At 43.2% G+C, this 17700-nt stretch overlaps 1 protein-coding gene across 1 annotated transcript in view; it reads right to left on the bottom strand.

Moving 5' to 3' along the window:
- Positions 1–12942: 12942 nt before the first annotated feature.
- The window catches only part of LOC101846321 (titin), a gene marked incomplete at its 5' end in the record, with an annotated part of 63900 nt that continues 59142 nt past the window's right edge, over positions 12943–17700 (bottom strand). The window contains 1 exon segment of the mRNA XM_035973218.1: positions 12943–15132. Within this exon segment, the coding sequence (XP_035829111.1) occupies positions 13625–15132 (1508 nt within the window).

The following is a 17700-nucleotide window of genomic DNA, read 5'->3' on the forward strand; positions in this document are numbered from 1 at the left end:
GGGGGGGGGGAGAGACAGACAGATAGACAGACAGACAGACAGAGAGAGAGACAAATGGACAGGGGGAAAGAGAAGGAGACGACATACAAACTGACCAAGCACATAGGAAAAACGAGAGAAGGAAACCTCTTTTTAGGAAAGTACAAAGATAATTAAACTCATCCGAGCAGAAATAAGCCCGCAGATTCTCGAGAAAGAGTGTCAGAAAAAGAAATATGAAACATCTAACAAAGCTTTGGCGTAAGACATAAATGTCCCGCATAAAAATGGATGCATGCAGTTTTTGAGCACAGAGGATCAGACACAGACGGGGGGTCGGCAGCCTTTGTGTGGCTGGCCGGCACAGAGCCGAGTCTCACCTTGCACGTAGAGGTCAGCCTTGGTGGTGGCGGTGCCCAGTTCGTTGACAGCTCGGCACTCGTACTCTCCCTCGTCCTCTGGGAACGCCTCGGGCAGCACCAGCGTGCACCGGCCCTCATCAGCCGGCTCGATACGGTAGACCGGCGAGTCTCGGATCACCTCGCCGTCCAGGAGCCACTCTAGCTGTGGCGCGGGCTCGCCTCGCACGACCACCTCGAAACGCACCGGCTGACCCTCCATGGCTTCCACATTGGAGAGTTCTAGAGTGAAGCTGGGTCTCTCGCCTGTCGGGGAAACTTCTTCTTCTTCTGTTTCCGGAACTTGCTCGGCAATCTCCGGTGCTTCCTCGGCGACTTCTTCGAACGTCTGAACAATCTCGAAGTCTTCCGCGGTGATGGTGGTGGTCGTGGTGGTGTCTTCTGGTTCTGTGACTGGAAGGGTGATGTCTTCCTCTACTGCCTCCTCGATCTGACTGATCAGGCTCTCAAAGGCGTCGATACTGGTGGTGGTGGTGGTGGTGGTGGTAGTTTCAGTAGTTTCAGGCGCAGGAGCCACGAGTTCGATCTCGGCCGACACATCCTCCTCTTGGGGAAGCTCGGCCGACACGATCTCGATCTGCTCGTGCGCGGTGATTTCCGGTTGGGCGGGAACTTCCTCCGTCTCGCTGCTGACGCTGAAGGTCGTCTCGGAGACGGTGGTCGTGGACACGACTTCCGGGGTCGTGGTCAGTAGGTCGACCTTGACCTCCGGGGTCTCCAAGACGACCAGGCTCTCCACTGGCTCCTCGTGTTGGGGGATCTCCTCTTCCTTCTCCTCCTCTTTCTTCTCCTCTTCTTCCTCCACCCTGGGCTCCTCCGCGGGCAGTGTGACGTCATCGCGGGGTTCCTCGGGGTGTTCGGGCTCTGATGGGGGGAGGGGGAGGCGGAGATGTGGAGGGTGGTGGGAGGGAGAGAGAGGGGGAGAGAGAGGGGAGAGAGAGGGGAGAGAGGGGAAGGGAGAGAAAGGGGGGTGGAGAGAAAGATACAGGGATAGAAAGAGAGAGAGGGAAAGACAGAAAGAGAGAGAAAAGATGGTGTGGGGTAGCAGGGGAGGAATGATAGATGGAAGGAGGAAGGAAAGAAGAGAAGCAAAAAAGGCCAATAAGCAAACCAGTGGTTAAGAAATAAGCCAATTCCAACACTATGAGTTATAGATAGGCTCACTCGGTAGATATCTAAAATTCCACACTATGAGAGATCACACTATAGAAAAACTCACTCGGTGGATATCGAAACTTTCACCAGAGAAAAGTTATTGAATAATGATACAAAAAAAGAAAATCAAACAAAAAAACAAGAGAAAAGACAACCCTGAAATCACCACCAGACAAACGTTGTAACAAGTCCCATGTGTTATAGAAAGCTAGAAATAACAAAAAGGCTTTATAAACATTAATTATGAACTAAGGTCATAAAAAATCTAGGGTTTTCCTTTTCCAAAAATGAAGTAGTAGCTACGTATTTTAGTCAAATTCATTCGCTACAGACTTAAAACTCTTGTTGTGAAAGCAAGACTTGTAATCTAAACTGCGCTAAATCTGAAGAAAAACGCTCTAAAAATAGGAAAAAACAAGGGGATCAACATCATTTACAATAATGTAACCACAATGATGTTACAACAATAATAATCACAGTCTAGCAATGAATGACAACGCATTTCGCCAGCCAGCTGCTCACACGTACTAAGCCTGATTAACCTTATCCGGAGTAAATTTCCTCTTTGAAAAGTGGTGGCACAGAGTTCCCCACGTCGTAGGGATACGATAGTAAAAACACGACGTACGGATAGGGCTAAAAAAAAAAAAGCAACAAGTTACAACTGCAGTTACCTAATCGGTGGCGTCAGTTGCCTGCTTTAAAGAAACATTACAATTTTTATCAAAGTTCAGTTGGTCGCTTTTAAGGACAAGGGGGGCTAACCCAGATTTCGGGGGTTTCCAGAAATCTTGGCCTACACCAAAAGTGGGCGTTGCCCTACCTATAGGAGAAGTTTGGTTTCATTAGTGTATATATTCGTTTGGTTATAGAGAAAATTCTCCTTGTCTTTAAAAGAAACTGAACAAGGCTTAAAAAACTTTACCTTCGATTTTCTCAAAACAGCACTTCTCCGGATAGTGGCCTTGGGCTTAAAAGCGACCAATTATTTCTGAAGATATGTATTGAAACAGTTGTTTTTTTAATGCTTGTTCTTGAGAAAATTAACTTTCGGGGCTTAGTAGATGTGAACATCGTGCCGGCAATGTCTACGGGGCGCGGAATGTGTTTCTCTGAGTATGACACACAACACAGACACACAACATAGACACACAACACAGACACACATCCAGTAACACGGACACACACCCAGTAACACGGACAGCGTCCTCACAAACAATCTCGTGAACACAGAGAGATATAGACGAAACAAGTCGTAAACCAAAACCTTTCCCTGGTTCTGCCTTAATAATAATTCAATGGCATTTCATTATTGATAAAGGAAAGTGAGTCATCAATAAATGCGATTACGGTATTGCATAGTTCATTTGACAAAATAAAATATCTGGTTTTCGACTTGAAAGTCTATTCTCTGCTTCTTCTAATCACGAGAGAGAAAAAACAACCTAACAAGTATGTGAGATGAACAGAACATTCAGCTCCCATCATGGATCATCTGTCACTGGTTCCTGGGGAATTGAAACAACACAAAGCCGCTTAATTACTCCTTGGCCTAAAGGGTACCGGGCAAATAGGGAATCTGTGTCAGAAACAAACAGTTAAAAATCACCAGTTGTCTGTCTATTTGTCGCCCCGTCACGGACGTTGGGCTGAGCAGGAAACAAAGAGTTAGGCGACCAGCAGCTGTCTGTCACAACAAAGAGTTAGAAATCACCCGTTATCTGTCACCCCATCACAGAACCTGAGCTGTACATGAAACAAAGAGTTAGGTGACCCCCAGCTGTCTGTCTATTTGCCACTCCGTGATGAAAGTCGGGCTGTACAGGAAACAAAGGTTTAGACGACAAGCAACTGTCTGTCACAACAAAGAGTGAAATGACCACTAGCTGTCTGTCTGTTGCCGGACCATAGAACGCGGGCTGTAAGGAAAAAAAGAGTTGGATGATAACCAGCTATCTGTCGCCGTTGGGCTGGGTAGGAAACAAAAGTTTAGACGACCAGCAGCTGTCTGTCACAACAAAGAGTGAGACGACCAGCAGCTTCTTATCTGTCTATCGCCAGGTCACGTGAAGCGGTCTGAGAGAGTCACCGCCCCGTGGTGTCCACGTCAACTTTCTGTATAGAGTAGTGCGGGCCAAACTGGAGCGGTGGTGCCCACTAGTACAGTGTCTGGTCACTTCGGTGGGCAGTGGGATTCATCCGGGTAGTGACCGCTGTTATTTAATGCCCTGTTTTGGAAATACTTGAAGGTGGGCGGTTCAGAAAGTTTAGTCACTTAAAAGTTGCAGAAGTGGGCGTTGGCCATACAAAGGTTGACACCTACAGGTTTACAGCGTGAATGCAACGAGAGAGTTCTTGTTCGCAAACAGGCGAAACCTTTTGCAATACTCTCAACTTTCCTTTACATTTGATCCTGCAAGCAACCACTAAGTTCGTCCTGTTCACACACCCCCCCCCCCGAAAAAAAATAAAAATAAAATAAAAATAAATTGTTTTTACATTTTAAAATAATACAATCTCTTCCTTACCCTGCCTGCTTAACTTCCAGTCCCACTTAAATTCTAGCTTTCGTATCTTTCAGTCTTTCGTTCCGGCTTTGTTTTGTTTTTGTCGTTTTTCCCAGATCCCTTAATGGGTCTGAGTCTCTAGAACTCTTACAGTACAGGCCCCGAGTTGCCGTTATTGCTTAGTGCGTGATCGCTCTCCCCCCTCACCCCTCCACACACACACACATACACGCACACACACACACACACACACACACACACTTTCTCTCCCTCTATCTATCTGCCTGCCTGCCTTAATCCATCATATACAGCCCTCACTTGCAGAAGTCTACAGTCAGAAACCATCAGCTCACAAAACCAACCCCACAGACAATCACTCACACAGGAGAAGCATACACTCACAGGAGATCCAGACACTCACACAGGACAGGAGAACCACTGACTGCTCACACACTCACACTGTTGCCCATTGACACATTCGACCACCAAGAACAATGACGACACCCACGCACACAGACTCAGCGAGGTGATGAGAATGACGAGGATGAGACAGGAGCAGATGATGAGAATGACGTGGATGAGACAGGAGCAGATGATGAGAATGACGTGGAGCAGATGAGGAACTCAAAAGGACACACGAACCAGTAGGAAAAGGAAGACAACATTGAGAGGAACACCCTCTACACAGACACTCATGCAGCATGCTCTGTCTTTTCTGTAATCGTGTAAAGTGACGACGCCTTGAAGGCATCATTTAGTTTGTTAAGATAATGTTTTTGGCTTGCCTAAGGGCTTTTTAAACTTTCGTTATATTATACAATTCCATCACCAGGTACAACCAGAAGTTGTGAAAAAATCGAAATACAGCAGAATTATATTCCTCACATCATCATCATCGTCATCGTTCTTCATATCATCATCATTAACGTCGTTAGTAACATCACCACCATTATTCTACACCAGCAGGAGCCTCCTCTCGTAAACCTAGAGATGCTCGGATCACATCGTTTCCTTCTTGGTCCTTCCTTCGTGCCTTCTAGATTCTCCTTATATTTTTTTGCAGTCTACAGGTACATTCCACCTGGTGGGTTCGACCATCCGGGAAACATGTGGCTACCACTCAGTGTCTAGGAAGAACAAACAATCTAACCTTCCTCTGTTGGCCTAGCAAATGTCGTCAGTTTGGTCCAGCACCGTGCTAGCAACAACGATATGTCACAGCCGTGTTCGATCCGCACACTATCTGATTCACACCGGAAGCTTCAGTGCACTAGTGTGCATCATTTTCACACCAGATGATTCAGTGCACTAATCACCACCATTTTCACACTGGAAGATTCGGTGCACTAGTGTGCCATTTTGAAACCGGAAGCTTCAGTGCACTAATGCACCTTTTCACACCGGAAGCTTCAGTGCACATGTGCAGCATTTTCACACTAGAAGGCTCAGTGTCCTACTGCCCCATTTTCACAGCGGAAAAGGCAATGTGTCCTGCATCATAAAGCAAGCCAGACCCCTGGTGTGTCATCCTCCGTGCCACATACGGACCACTGAAGGTGTGTTTGATCGAGAGGAGCAAACTTCTAGTTGAGCTTCACAACCTCGGAATCTAGATCCACGTCTATGTCAAAGATGGAAGCGACAGTGAACTATTCCTTGTTTTTGTTGTCTTTTTGGGGGGTTTTGGACATAATGTATAGCACAAAGTATTGTATACTCCTTCAGTCTGTGGCACCACCTAAACCAGAACCGCTTCCGTTCTTCTCTCTCAACAGGCACCTCGTGCCTCTCATTATCATGGAGGATAACAAAGATGTACATTAAAAAAAAATTGTACTGTAAGTATGGGTATCTGTATGCTGAAAGGTGGCTCGAAAACAACTTTCCATTTAAAACTATATATTTTTGAAAAGCAAACTCTTTCTTTAAGAGAAAACATAAACGTTAACAATGTATCTTTTACTCTTTCCGTAGGTTGGACTACATCTAGTTTCTTTGCCACTCGTGTGGAAAATTCAATACTAGAAAGTCCGTTTCGGGCCACCCTACTATTTTCCTGCTATTATACGTCACACTTTGGCATAAGCACTTTTCCCTGTTGTTGTATGGAGGTGTGAGAAAATGGATGTTATGTTGTTTGATGATTATTTTTTCTATCTCGTAAGAGCCAGAGTTCAGTAGACCTGGGAACTGTAATAACTACTACACTGGCGTGCATTCAACCAGGGAGAATCTCTAGAGGCATAGAGCCTTCAGAAGAGCCCATGGTAAACTGGCCGATAGGCGGGTTCAATCTCGATAAAAGTGAGGCTGCCATAACGTGTCAATGGTTGAACAAATATTTGTGAGGCATCGTGGTGAAATATGGCGCTCGTCAAAATAATAAAATCGAAGAAACAGGCATTTTCCTCCAGTTTGGCAATTTTTGTCAAATTTTTGTTTTTTGCCTCAAAACCTTTTATGTCCATATAAAAATACATTTCCATGTGAATTTTACAGAATAAAACAAAAACCGTTGATTAATGACACAAAATATGTAAATTATTCTCAGTTTTCAAAGACTCTCAAGCAATAGCAGTTACCAAACTTTGGCTGCCAATCTCGCAAATGTTACCTCAGAAACCTGGCGACATCCACCTCCTTCTATCGCAAATATCTCAACTTCTATCCTAGACAGATGGGTAATTTTTTCATTGAAAGAAAAAAAATAATCAAGCTCTAAGATGGTACCAATAACTCCAAATGCCCGAAAATTGATGGCGCTCATATGACCTTATGCGGTTGCGAGCGCCGTAAAATATCTACTAAAACTATAAAAAAAAAAAATTTTCAATAATTGACGAGCGCCTGATTCCACCGCGTCGTGACACATTTATCAAGAGATGGCTTGCGAGTCTCTTCCTACATCTGAAAACTACAGGCCATGAACACAAGTACCTCACTTGGGGTGAAGGGGGACAAGAGTGGACCCTCGGGTCTCTGTGTTATAGGCTGACGTCAGACAGGAAGTGAATGACAGACAGGAAGTGAATGACAGACAGAAAGGGAAGAATATAGAGAGAGGACACCCCATTGTAGGCGACCTGGTAGGTCTTGTAAAGCTCTCTGAGGACTATATTAATTAAATGCGCTTTGTGATTGCTATATATATTTATATATGTATAATTATTATTACTATTACTATTATTATTATTATTATTTTATTAATAGTATCCTTATTATTACTACTACTTTATTTAATATTGAATAAAAGTAAAAGCAACAGAGCTTAGGTACATGTCTAATGCGTCTATGACCAAACATAAGATAGATGGTTTTGGAAGGAAGAACAGCTCCACGTATTTTGAGTCCGATGTTGTTTTTTTTGTGGTGTTTTTGTTTCAGCGAGCATGACACGAGTGACACAACACATGCAGGATAACACAGGGAGAGAATGACATGCACATCTTCACTTGCAGCTCTCTTTTCAACCCCCCCCCCCCCCCCATGTTCCACTATCTGTCTCTTTTTCTCTCCTCCATAGATCTATAAAGGTAAACCAATCTCTTTCTTTCTCCCCCCCCCCTCTCTCTCTCTCTCTCTCTCTCTCTCTCTCTCTCTCTCTCTCTCTCTCTCTCTCTCTCTCTCTCCCTCCCCTTTTTTCTCTCCCCCCAATCCCCATCTCGCATGTCTTGCAATATGACAATAGCATTGGCCAAACCTTCCTTCATCTCTAAAGGTACTGTATCAAATAGCAGTCTTCATACCCTATAACTTTCTCTCTGCGGTCTACGTCAGAACACTTACCTCACAGGGAGACAGAACAGGAAGGAATGACGTCATACCAAAAGTCCCACACTGACAGCAGAGCCAACGGCCCGCCCACATTGTCACTAAATGCTCATTGGTCAGTCACAAAGGGGGCGGGGTCTCCGGGAGAGGGCGGGCCGCATGCATTACGTCACTACCTCTGTCCAGTGAAGGGCGGGCATGCACACCAGAGAGCTCGACAAGGGAGGGAAATCTTACAGACGACATGGGTGTTAGTACATGACGGGCATGGGGATACATGAAGCACAACCGCGGAAAAGTGTAAGAAATAAATAAATAAATTGATAAAAAGATAGATAAATACATAAATAGACAAATAAATAAAAATAAATAGATAAATAAATAAATAAATAAACATATAAATAAATAAATAAATAGATTTAAAAAATAAATAATTAATTTTAATTTTTAAAAATAAAAAATAAATAGATAAATAAATTTTATAACAATTTTTTAAAAGATAAGTTAAGATTGGGTCAAGGGGTGGGGCGTGAAGGGGGTTCAATTTTTGAAAATGTTAAGCTTCAAAATAATGATGGTATTACAGCTACCAGTTTCTGTCTGCGTGGCCAGTACACGATAGCATGGTACATGGAAAATACGCCTAACTCGGAAAATAACCAATCAGAAACGATGACAGACAATAAACATCTTTAAAAAAAAAAACAGTTTAAAGAAGTTATTATTTGTATACAGCAAGAACATCTGGTCAGGTAGATATGCTAGAGGACATTATGACATTTATTCAGATCTTCTGGCTATTGCTTTATATAATAATTTATATATATACCGCGAGAACATAACATGACAAACAACAAAACTGTTGAGTTGATTCAGAACAATTGCATAGACAGAAATACATATTTTGACACGAACTTTTGGCATTTGATAGCCTAAATGAGATAACAAGAGGCTAAATACTCTGTACTATATGTATAATATATATACTATTTGGCCACTGCGCTCACACTAGGCACTTGGCCATGTGAAAGTCAAGTAAAAAGGTTGTCATTTTGTACTTCAGAACAGTCGGGAATATAATAATTATGATTGACTAATAACAGAATTGTAGATCTAGTAAATATAATAATTATGATTGACTAATAACAAAATTGTAGATCTAGTAAATATAATAATATAAGTAACAAAGTCAGACATAAAAGAAACGACAGGTTGAAAACATCAAAATGCGATTAGTGTTCTCACACAGCGGCGATACTTAGTCACAACATCACGGCATACAACGGTTCTACAGCAAGGAGAATTGGTCGCTTTTAAGCACAAGGGGGCTATCTCACAAAATGCTGTTTTGAGAAAATTGAAGGTAAAGTTTTTGGCCCTTTGTTCAGTTTCTTTAAAAGACAAGGAGAGTTTTCTCTATAACGCAACAAATATACACACCAATGAGACCAAACTTCTCCTATAGGTAGGGCAATGCTCACTTTTGGAGTAGGTCAAGATTTCTGGACCCACCCTCCCCCCCCAAAAAAAAAAAAATCATTAAAAAAACCTGGGTCAGCTGGTTTGTCCTTAAAAGCGACCAATTATTTCTCGTATTAGTACATCAATGCAAATCTCAAACACTCAAACACACACACACACATACACACACACACACACACACACACGCACACGCGCGCACAACATGACAATGGAATGGCACACAGGAGAATGCAGTAACAGATCCAGACAGGTTCACCACAACGTGAGCAAGAACCTTGGAACAACACCGAGAGTAGGTGGGTGAGCAACAAATCCTTTCTTCTCTCCCCTCGGGGGAGGTTTCAATTTGTCTTACAGAGACACAAAATTAACTAAAAATAAAACACGAAGTCACAAAAAAGAAAAGAAACAGGGGGTAAAAGGAATTTACGGTATAAAAAAAAGATCACCATTCAACGCCATCACAAGGGGGAGGGAAAAGGAGGGGAAAAAAAGAAAACAATACCAAAAAAACAAAACTTTCTAGTTTGACTAGGACCTGCGACAGCGACCGTGCATGCCTTCACGTGACAGGCTGCCCCAGGGAGGGGGGGGGGGGGGGGGGCAGGGGGAGCTAACATGCAAACTTTGTGTCACAAAACTCACTACGTTTTTTTTTTCTTTCGGATCTCTCGTTTCTACAGATCGATTGCATGTTCGGAACTTTTGTCTGCGCTTTTGAGTATTTTTGTGTATGAATTTTGGCTTGGAAAGAAAGTTTTACGCCATTTTTGTGTGTCAGATTTTGGTTTCTAAAAAAAAAAATTAAATAAAAAAAACAAAAAGTAAAAGGCGAAGTCAAGCCAAACACAAAGTACAAATCTACGGAAAAACAAAATGTTTCCATAAATATAACAATTTTATTAAACATTTTCACCCCTTTTCCCCCTACAAAAAAGACAATTGTTCAGAACAAGAACATAAAAATAACTTCTTTGCAATGGCGCATAACAGTAACTTAACGGGAAAAAGTTGGGAGTCTAGAAGCTAAACAGAATAAAATTTTAGAAGGTTCAAAAAACAGACACGAAATAAAGATCATAAAGAGTAAGTCTGCTACTAAAAGTGCGCAGAAGGAAACAACACAGAAAAATACAAACTGTTTTGGTACCAATCAAGGACATTTGCTCACCCATCTACCATGTTAAAAACGATTGTCATTCCTATGTACTCAACCAATACAGCCGGCTCGTGGGGATGACGGGAGGGGGGGGGGGGGAGAGGGGGTAGTATCAGACTCTACACGAGAAGAGGGGAGGAGGGAGGAGGGAGGAGGGTAATGTTTCTGGTGCTTCACAAATGCGAGATATACACATCTATGGGTCTAAGGATTGGAAGAAAAAGTTCTTATGAAATACGAATTGGGAGGAGAAAAAGGGGGGGGGAGGAGCATTGAGGAGGGAAAAGGGAAGAGAGATAATATCTACGACTGGGTTACCAAGGAAACAGACGAGGTCCAGCATGTTTTGATGCCGTTAGAATCATCTAGAACCAAAGGCTTTAGTCTGGTCCAGGGGTATATTGAGGGAGAAAAGGAGAAAAGAAACTTACTAGCAAATTTATCAGAAATCAGCGGGAACAAATGGGTGAAAAACGACAGAGTGACCAGAAACAACCAAATGAGAGTTCCAAGACAGAGGAAGGTTGATGGCATTCGGGCACATTGTCAAGATGGAGAATGCTATGCCAGGTGATTGAGTCTACTTGCCTAGGAGGGGTCGGAGGTCACTCTGGGGAGGGGTCGGAGGTCACTCTGGGGAGGGGTCGGAGGTCACTCTGGGGAGGGCCAAGTTGCTGTGTTGGTTGCTCACAATGTCCGCAAAAATCAGTACAAAATAAAACATCAAACAAACAAACAAACAAACAAACAAACAAACAAACAAACGGAAACATCATAGGGAGCCTCTAATGCACAAAAGTAAAATAAACCGGGAGCTCCAAAAAATCTAGCAACGTCTAGAATGAGTAATGAGTAATGAATGGACACATGCTCAGAGTTTGGTCTCAAGTTCAGTGAATGAATACATACATCAAACCAAAAATGCTAACAGAAAAAAAAAATCAAAATGTAAAACCAAAATAACCGGGGTAGGAAGCAAGTACTGTCAATGTGAGTAATGCCAAATGATGGATCGTACTCTCTCTCACTCTCTCTCATTCTTTCTTTCTTTCTCTCTCTCTCTCACACACACACAAACACACACACACACACACATAATACGTCCACACATACACAGTCATTCTACAAAACCACCTATCCACACACACACACCAATCACACACCCACACTCACGTTTACACACACACACCCGCCCACACACCCGCCCCCCACCAATGACGGCACTGCCCGCGCCCAGCCCTACATTATAGAACACTCCAACCCACACGGGTGCTGCCTTCGCATAAAACAGTGCTCACCTCAACATAACACAGTGCTCACCTACACGGTACCGGAACAGTGGGGCGAGGGTCGTGCCCCGCCTGTCCCACACACCACTCATAAATACCGCAACTAAAACAAACTCAACACGTCATCACTTCATACCACAAGATTGTAAAAAAAATCCTACTATCATAACCAAGTTTAAGAACCCCCCCCCCCCAAAAAAAAAACCCGACCACGCATCGCAAACCGACTCCAAATAAGCATTCATCTTAAAAAACCAAGATGACTTTAAAAACTAAAAGAATACGAAAATTTAATTTTAAAAATATAAAATTTGCATTCTCGATTCAGCTGGACTTGTGACACATTGATTGGTTTATTGGAAGTTCTTGAATACGATTGGTGCATAGACTTGAGTGACTTAAACACTCGGCTCGGGAAGACATTATTAAAAAAGTAATATTGTCCTCTCAGAGCTTTGCTTTACAAAGGGCCGTCACCGCTATTAAACGAAACTATGGAAGAGCTTACGCCAAAGACGAATAAAACTATCCTGAGTGCCAAGTAAAGAAGAACCATTGACAAAAGTTGGGATATACTCATGGAGTCTTCTCCCATATAGGCAACAGGCTCACCGCCAAAACCAAACGCCACACGAGTCGTAGGCTCGCCGCACGGGCTTCTACCATTGGCCCCCTTAGCTACTAGGGGGCGGGGCTCTGTCTCGGTGACTCCGCCTCCCACCACTGCCGTGTCCATCAATGGAGCAGTCCCTTCCTTCCCCCAGGCCGCTCTCACAGACACTGCTAGGCACAGAGAGAAGGCGAAAAGGATTAACATTGTGTGTTGTACACGGCCGCATTCAAAACTGGTTGGAAATAAACGAAGAGGTGTAAAGTTTTTTGTTTTTTTCAAAAGCAAAAAGGCCAAAATAAAATGGTTCATTCTCAAAAGAGCAGCATTTATAAAAAAGAAGACGTGTATCAGTTTGTCATTTTGTGCGTGGGGGGAGGGGGTAGGGGGTAGGGGGGGTTACTCTTAACAAAATGACGTCCCTCTCTTCAGTAGAACGAATTATTTACTGGGTGAACACAAGTTAGGTTATTTCTGTGAACGCCTTAGGAACAAACTGGGGGTTGTGACAGCACACCTGAACAGTTAGGCCTATGTCAACAGTGCAAGCAACACAAGCAGCGGAGCCGACTGCTCCATTGTCACAACTTGCAGAGAAATAAGTGGGTGGGGAACAGAGTGGAGAGGCGGGCACTTCTGTCACTTGAAGGACTCTCCAGCTTCATGGATCAGAATTACTGAGACTATGAGAGAAGCCCGCAAGTTGCGCGAATCCACCAAGTGGAAGTGGAGATTTTGAACGCTCAAAATGTGGCAAACTTTTCTCTGTCAACATTGGTCTCACTGACCACAGCAGAGGCCACAAGTCATCTTACTTGCCCTTAAGTCTTCTAGTTCCCTTTACTGAACTTATCCCAATCTAGTAAACGCTCCTGCCTCACCTCAATACCACAAACCCTTGTCATAATGTAGGAAACAGAACAGCCGGTTCGCTATTTGTATGTCCAAATAACTGGTAAAATCACAACCTTGGAAGAATCTGGCAACACGTGACAAGGCGCCACAGCTTTTCCGTGCACTTCTAAACAAGAACAAAGTGTTTCTCTTCCGCACTCAGTGACACGCTGTTTTGTCATGGGGTTGCCAAAGGACGTTTTGACAGTATAGTATCCGAATTTTAAAATAACTGAGAGAAGTTTGGTCATACCCTTCTGTACAGAAAGTAAGCCTATCGATAACACAAGGCCTAGGGGCGGTGGGGAGGTCGTAGCCCCACACAGCGGAGGTGACCTATATCATGGCATTGTCTAGGGTCATTGCTTAGGTCTATAGGCTGAGTGTTGAGAAAAACTTTGACCTTCTTCACTGATCACGTTCGACTCCACGACCACATTCGTGTCGTTGGCCTTCCGTGTCTCCGTCTGAGAAGTTTCTAGACGCGTCTGCGAGAATTCTGAGGACGTTCGAACCGATCCCGAATCAGACGAAAACGAACTTTGGGATCGCTCAGTCCGCCGATTAATCGCATATCTCTGGAAGTTGATCGAGTCTTTCCCGGACTTGGCCCACCCCCCGCTGGCTGTGGCGCCGTGCAGAGTCTCAATGTCCCCGGTCCCGTATATCTCCCCGTGTCTCCGCTCTGCAGAACCCGCCGAGGTCTCCAAGCTCGTGGCTTCCTGTCTCCTACCCGCCACTTCTGACGTCACACTTGTACCCGTAGCTGCAAGACTTCTGTCTGCTATCCCATACGTGAACCCCCTGTCTAATGCCTCCCTTCTTCTCTCCTCCGTCTCAAAAGCCGACTCTAGACCCCTTGCCTCTAGCCTACTGTCTGAGAAGCGACTAGACGTTTCTACTCCTCTGATATCCCGCCTGCTGTCTACTGTAGCAAAGGCGGAGTCTGAGGCCGACGTATGTATCCGGTTGTCCGCAAACCGGGACGTCGACTCTAGTCCTACTCTTGTATCTCCAAAACCTACACCAGACCCTAGCCCAGAGGTCTCGATAGTCATGTCGGACAAACTAGAAGTCATTCCGCTCCCAGAAGTTTGTCGACGAGAGTGCTGAAACCCGACCGCCGACTCTAACCCTACAGTCCCCCGACTTCTAAGCATGGCGCTAGACGCCACACCCACACCCACCCCCGAACCCGAGGTCTCCCGCAAGCGTTCAGACGATGCCGATGTCGTCAGACCGAACCCCCGTACATCCTGCAGTCTCTCCCTATCCCTAGACAACGAATATCCATCGGCTCTCCGGCTCTCTGACTCAGACACACCAGAAGCAGAGAGGACTCCTGACCGTTCCCTTTCTAACAGACGGGAAGTAGTAACAGTTTCTGATCCCGCCGTCATTCTACTGGACGCAGACGACAAGGCTGATCTCCCACTAGCCGAGCTAACGGCCGACATTCCCCGCAGCCCGCCTCCATAAACCAGAGCAGACTGTCGCGAGGAGGACGAGGTCCTAGCCGTCGCAGACACACCCGTTCTCGACATCCCACCACGCCCCTCAGACCACTCATCATCGCTTTCTTCCTCATTCTCATCATCATCATCATCATCATACAAATCGTCATCGTTATCGAAGTCCTCAGAATCGTCCCCAGACGCGTCTTCCCCGTCCCCACTCCCCCTCGCCCCGGTCTCTCGGCCTCTCCTAGCACACCACGTATATTCCATCTCCTCCTGGGTTTTCCCCACAGAGTTTACTCCGCTCTCTGACGCCTGTTGCGGTGTCCGGCGCCGCCAGTGGATCTCTAGCTCCACATCCATGCTATAGAACTCTTCCCGCACCAGTTTCCTGGGCTGCTGGTCAGACTCTGTGAGCACACGCCAGGCACAGGGAGAGAAGGAAAGCAGCGTTAGCGCATGGAATCATCAGCAAACAAGATTAACTGCCAAGTGGCAAAACAAGATTAACTGCAAAGTGGAAACAAGATTAACTGCCGACTGGCAAAAAGATTAACTGCCGACAGGCAACAAGATTAACAGCCAACTGGCAAAAAGATTAACTGCCAACTAGCAACAAGATTACAGCCAAACTTAATATATTATTATCATGATATCAAAAACCAAAGCAACAGTCAGATTAGAATTAATTAGGATGCAAAAATTGAACCAAACCTGAAAACAACAAATAATTAGGAATTACATAAACCCTACATGCACTGCAGGTTAGAATTTACGAGGGGGGATATTACAGACAGGTAAACAGCGAGCAGTTCTTGTTTTATGAGAATGGATTTGAGAGAAAACATTACGTAACGGAACATAAAAAATAAAGAAAGAAAGGGTTTCATTTGGAGGGAGAGGAATATTATTATAAGAGCAGAAGAGGTTGTAAACTCAGACTCGGTGTATTGTTGGAAAGAAAAGGAAGTTAATTATAACTATTGTTTACAAATATAGTTCCTCTTATGTCAAAACACACAATATTTGCTTAAATAAATCTAGACGTCAAGGAATAAAACATAACTGTAAAAATTAACTTTCAGTGGTTTTTGCATAATTGACTTGACCAAAATGTAAAGGAACAAGAAACAGGGGAGAGTTATTGTGAAAAAAAAAACAACGAAATTTTTATACGTGCTGAAAAACGCATGCGGTGTGGGAAAAGCGACTGATAAATCAGACTAGAACATTCTAACTAGATCTAGTACCTTGAAGACACGACAAAAAGCCCAAAGGGTTTTCAAATATGTTAGCTACTCTAAGTGAAGTTAGGCACAACACACGAGACTCGTAATATGACAACACACGACAGAGAAAGCCCAAAGGTTCTCAACACATGTTATGTACGTGAAGTTAGGCACATCACACGGGACTCATATGACAACACTGACGCTGTGTAAGCTGGGGCTGTTGTGGCTTCCTACAGAAAGACTAGACAATGTTCTTATCTATCAGATTGAGAAATATACCAAACAAGCGTTCATTCTGAATTTTCCTCTTAGCATGGGATTAGGTGCTAATCACTCAAAATACGTAGTTAAAAAATCATTAAATGTTAAAATCAAAAAGTTTAGAAAGAAAACAATTAGTTACAATAACTTTGGTCAAAATTGTGTGTGTACGTCCTTCTAGTTAACACGCATAACATGACACTGAAAGTAGATCTGAAACGGCTCATGTCTTTTTTATCCAGTAATGAATAGTGTTCTTCTTCTTCTTCTAAACAAAAGACGAGCAGGCAAAATCTAAAAACAAGAAATGTCTGTTTCTGCTTTTCAGAATGCGTTTATTACTGCAGAATATCAAAACATATCTACAAGAATAGTGTTAGTGAGGACTAATTTAACAGTTAGAACAAAACTATCGATGCTGCTTGTATACATATATATATATATATATATATATATATATATATATATATATATATATATATATATATATATATATATATATATATATATATGTGTATATATATATATATAGATGCAGATACATGAGATATATATATATATATTATATTGTTTATTTTTTTATATCCATATATATATATATATATATATATATATATATATATATATATGTCTGTGTGTGTGTGTGCTAAAGCAGGACAGCGTATACACCAACAAGCAAAGACTGTACTATGAATGCTTAGAAATATCACAGAGAAGAAATCACCAGGAGATATCAACAATAATATAATATGTCATGACGTGGTGGAATCAGGCGCTCGTCAATTTTTGGGCATGTGGAGTTATTTACATCATCTGAAAGCTTATTCATTTTCCTTGCTTTCAATGAAAACAATATCCGTCTTGCTGGAATAGAAGTCGGGATATTTGCGATTGAAGATAGAGGGGTAACCTGGCTTCAGTGGTCAAATTGATGAGAAAATGGCCGCCAAAGTCTGATAACTTCAATAGTTTAGAGTCTTTGAAAACGGAAAATTACATATTTTGTGCCTTTATAAAGGTTTTTTTAATCAGTAAAATTCACATGGAAATGTCTTTTCATTTGAACATGAAAGGTGTTTTACCAAAAAAACAAAATTTCAATAAAAATTGCCAAACTGGTGGACAAATGCCTTTTTCTTTGATTTCATTATTTTGACGAGCGCCTGATTTCACCACGATGCCTTACAATAATTGTGAAGAAAAAGCCATCAGTAGAGACGCGACTATCATGTCCCCTCGGTACAACACAGATATAGAACAAGCCCAACGACAGCAACAAGGTCATATCTTATGACAGGAATCACCACAGGACAGACCTCTTCTTTGGGAGAACTTGCTACGTCAATAAAACTACGTGTCACATTGTCTATACACACGTCTTTAAAAGTTAGTGTGTGTGTGTGTGTGTGTGTGTGTGGGTGGATGGGTGTGTATGTGTGTGCGTGTGTGAATGTGTGTGTGCGTGAGTTAGAGAGAAAGAAAAAG

Source organism: Aplysia californica, unplaced genomic scaffold (assembly GCF_000002075.1).
Source record: "Aplysia californica isolate F4 #8 unplaced genomic scaffold, AplCal3.0 scaffold01064, whole genome shotgun sequence".
In the NCBI taxonomy this organism is placed as follows: domain Eukaryota; kingdom Metazoa; phylum Mollusca; class Gastropoda; order Aplysiida; family Aplysiidae; genus Aplysia; species Aplysia californica.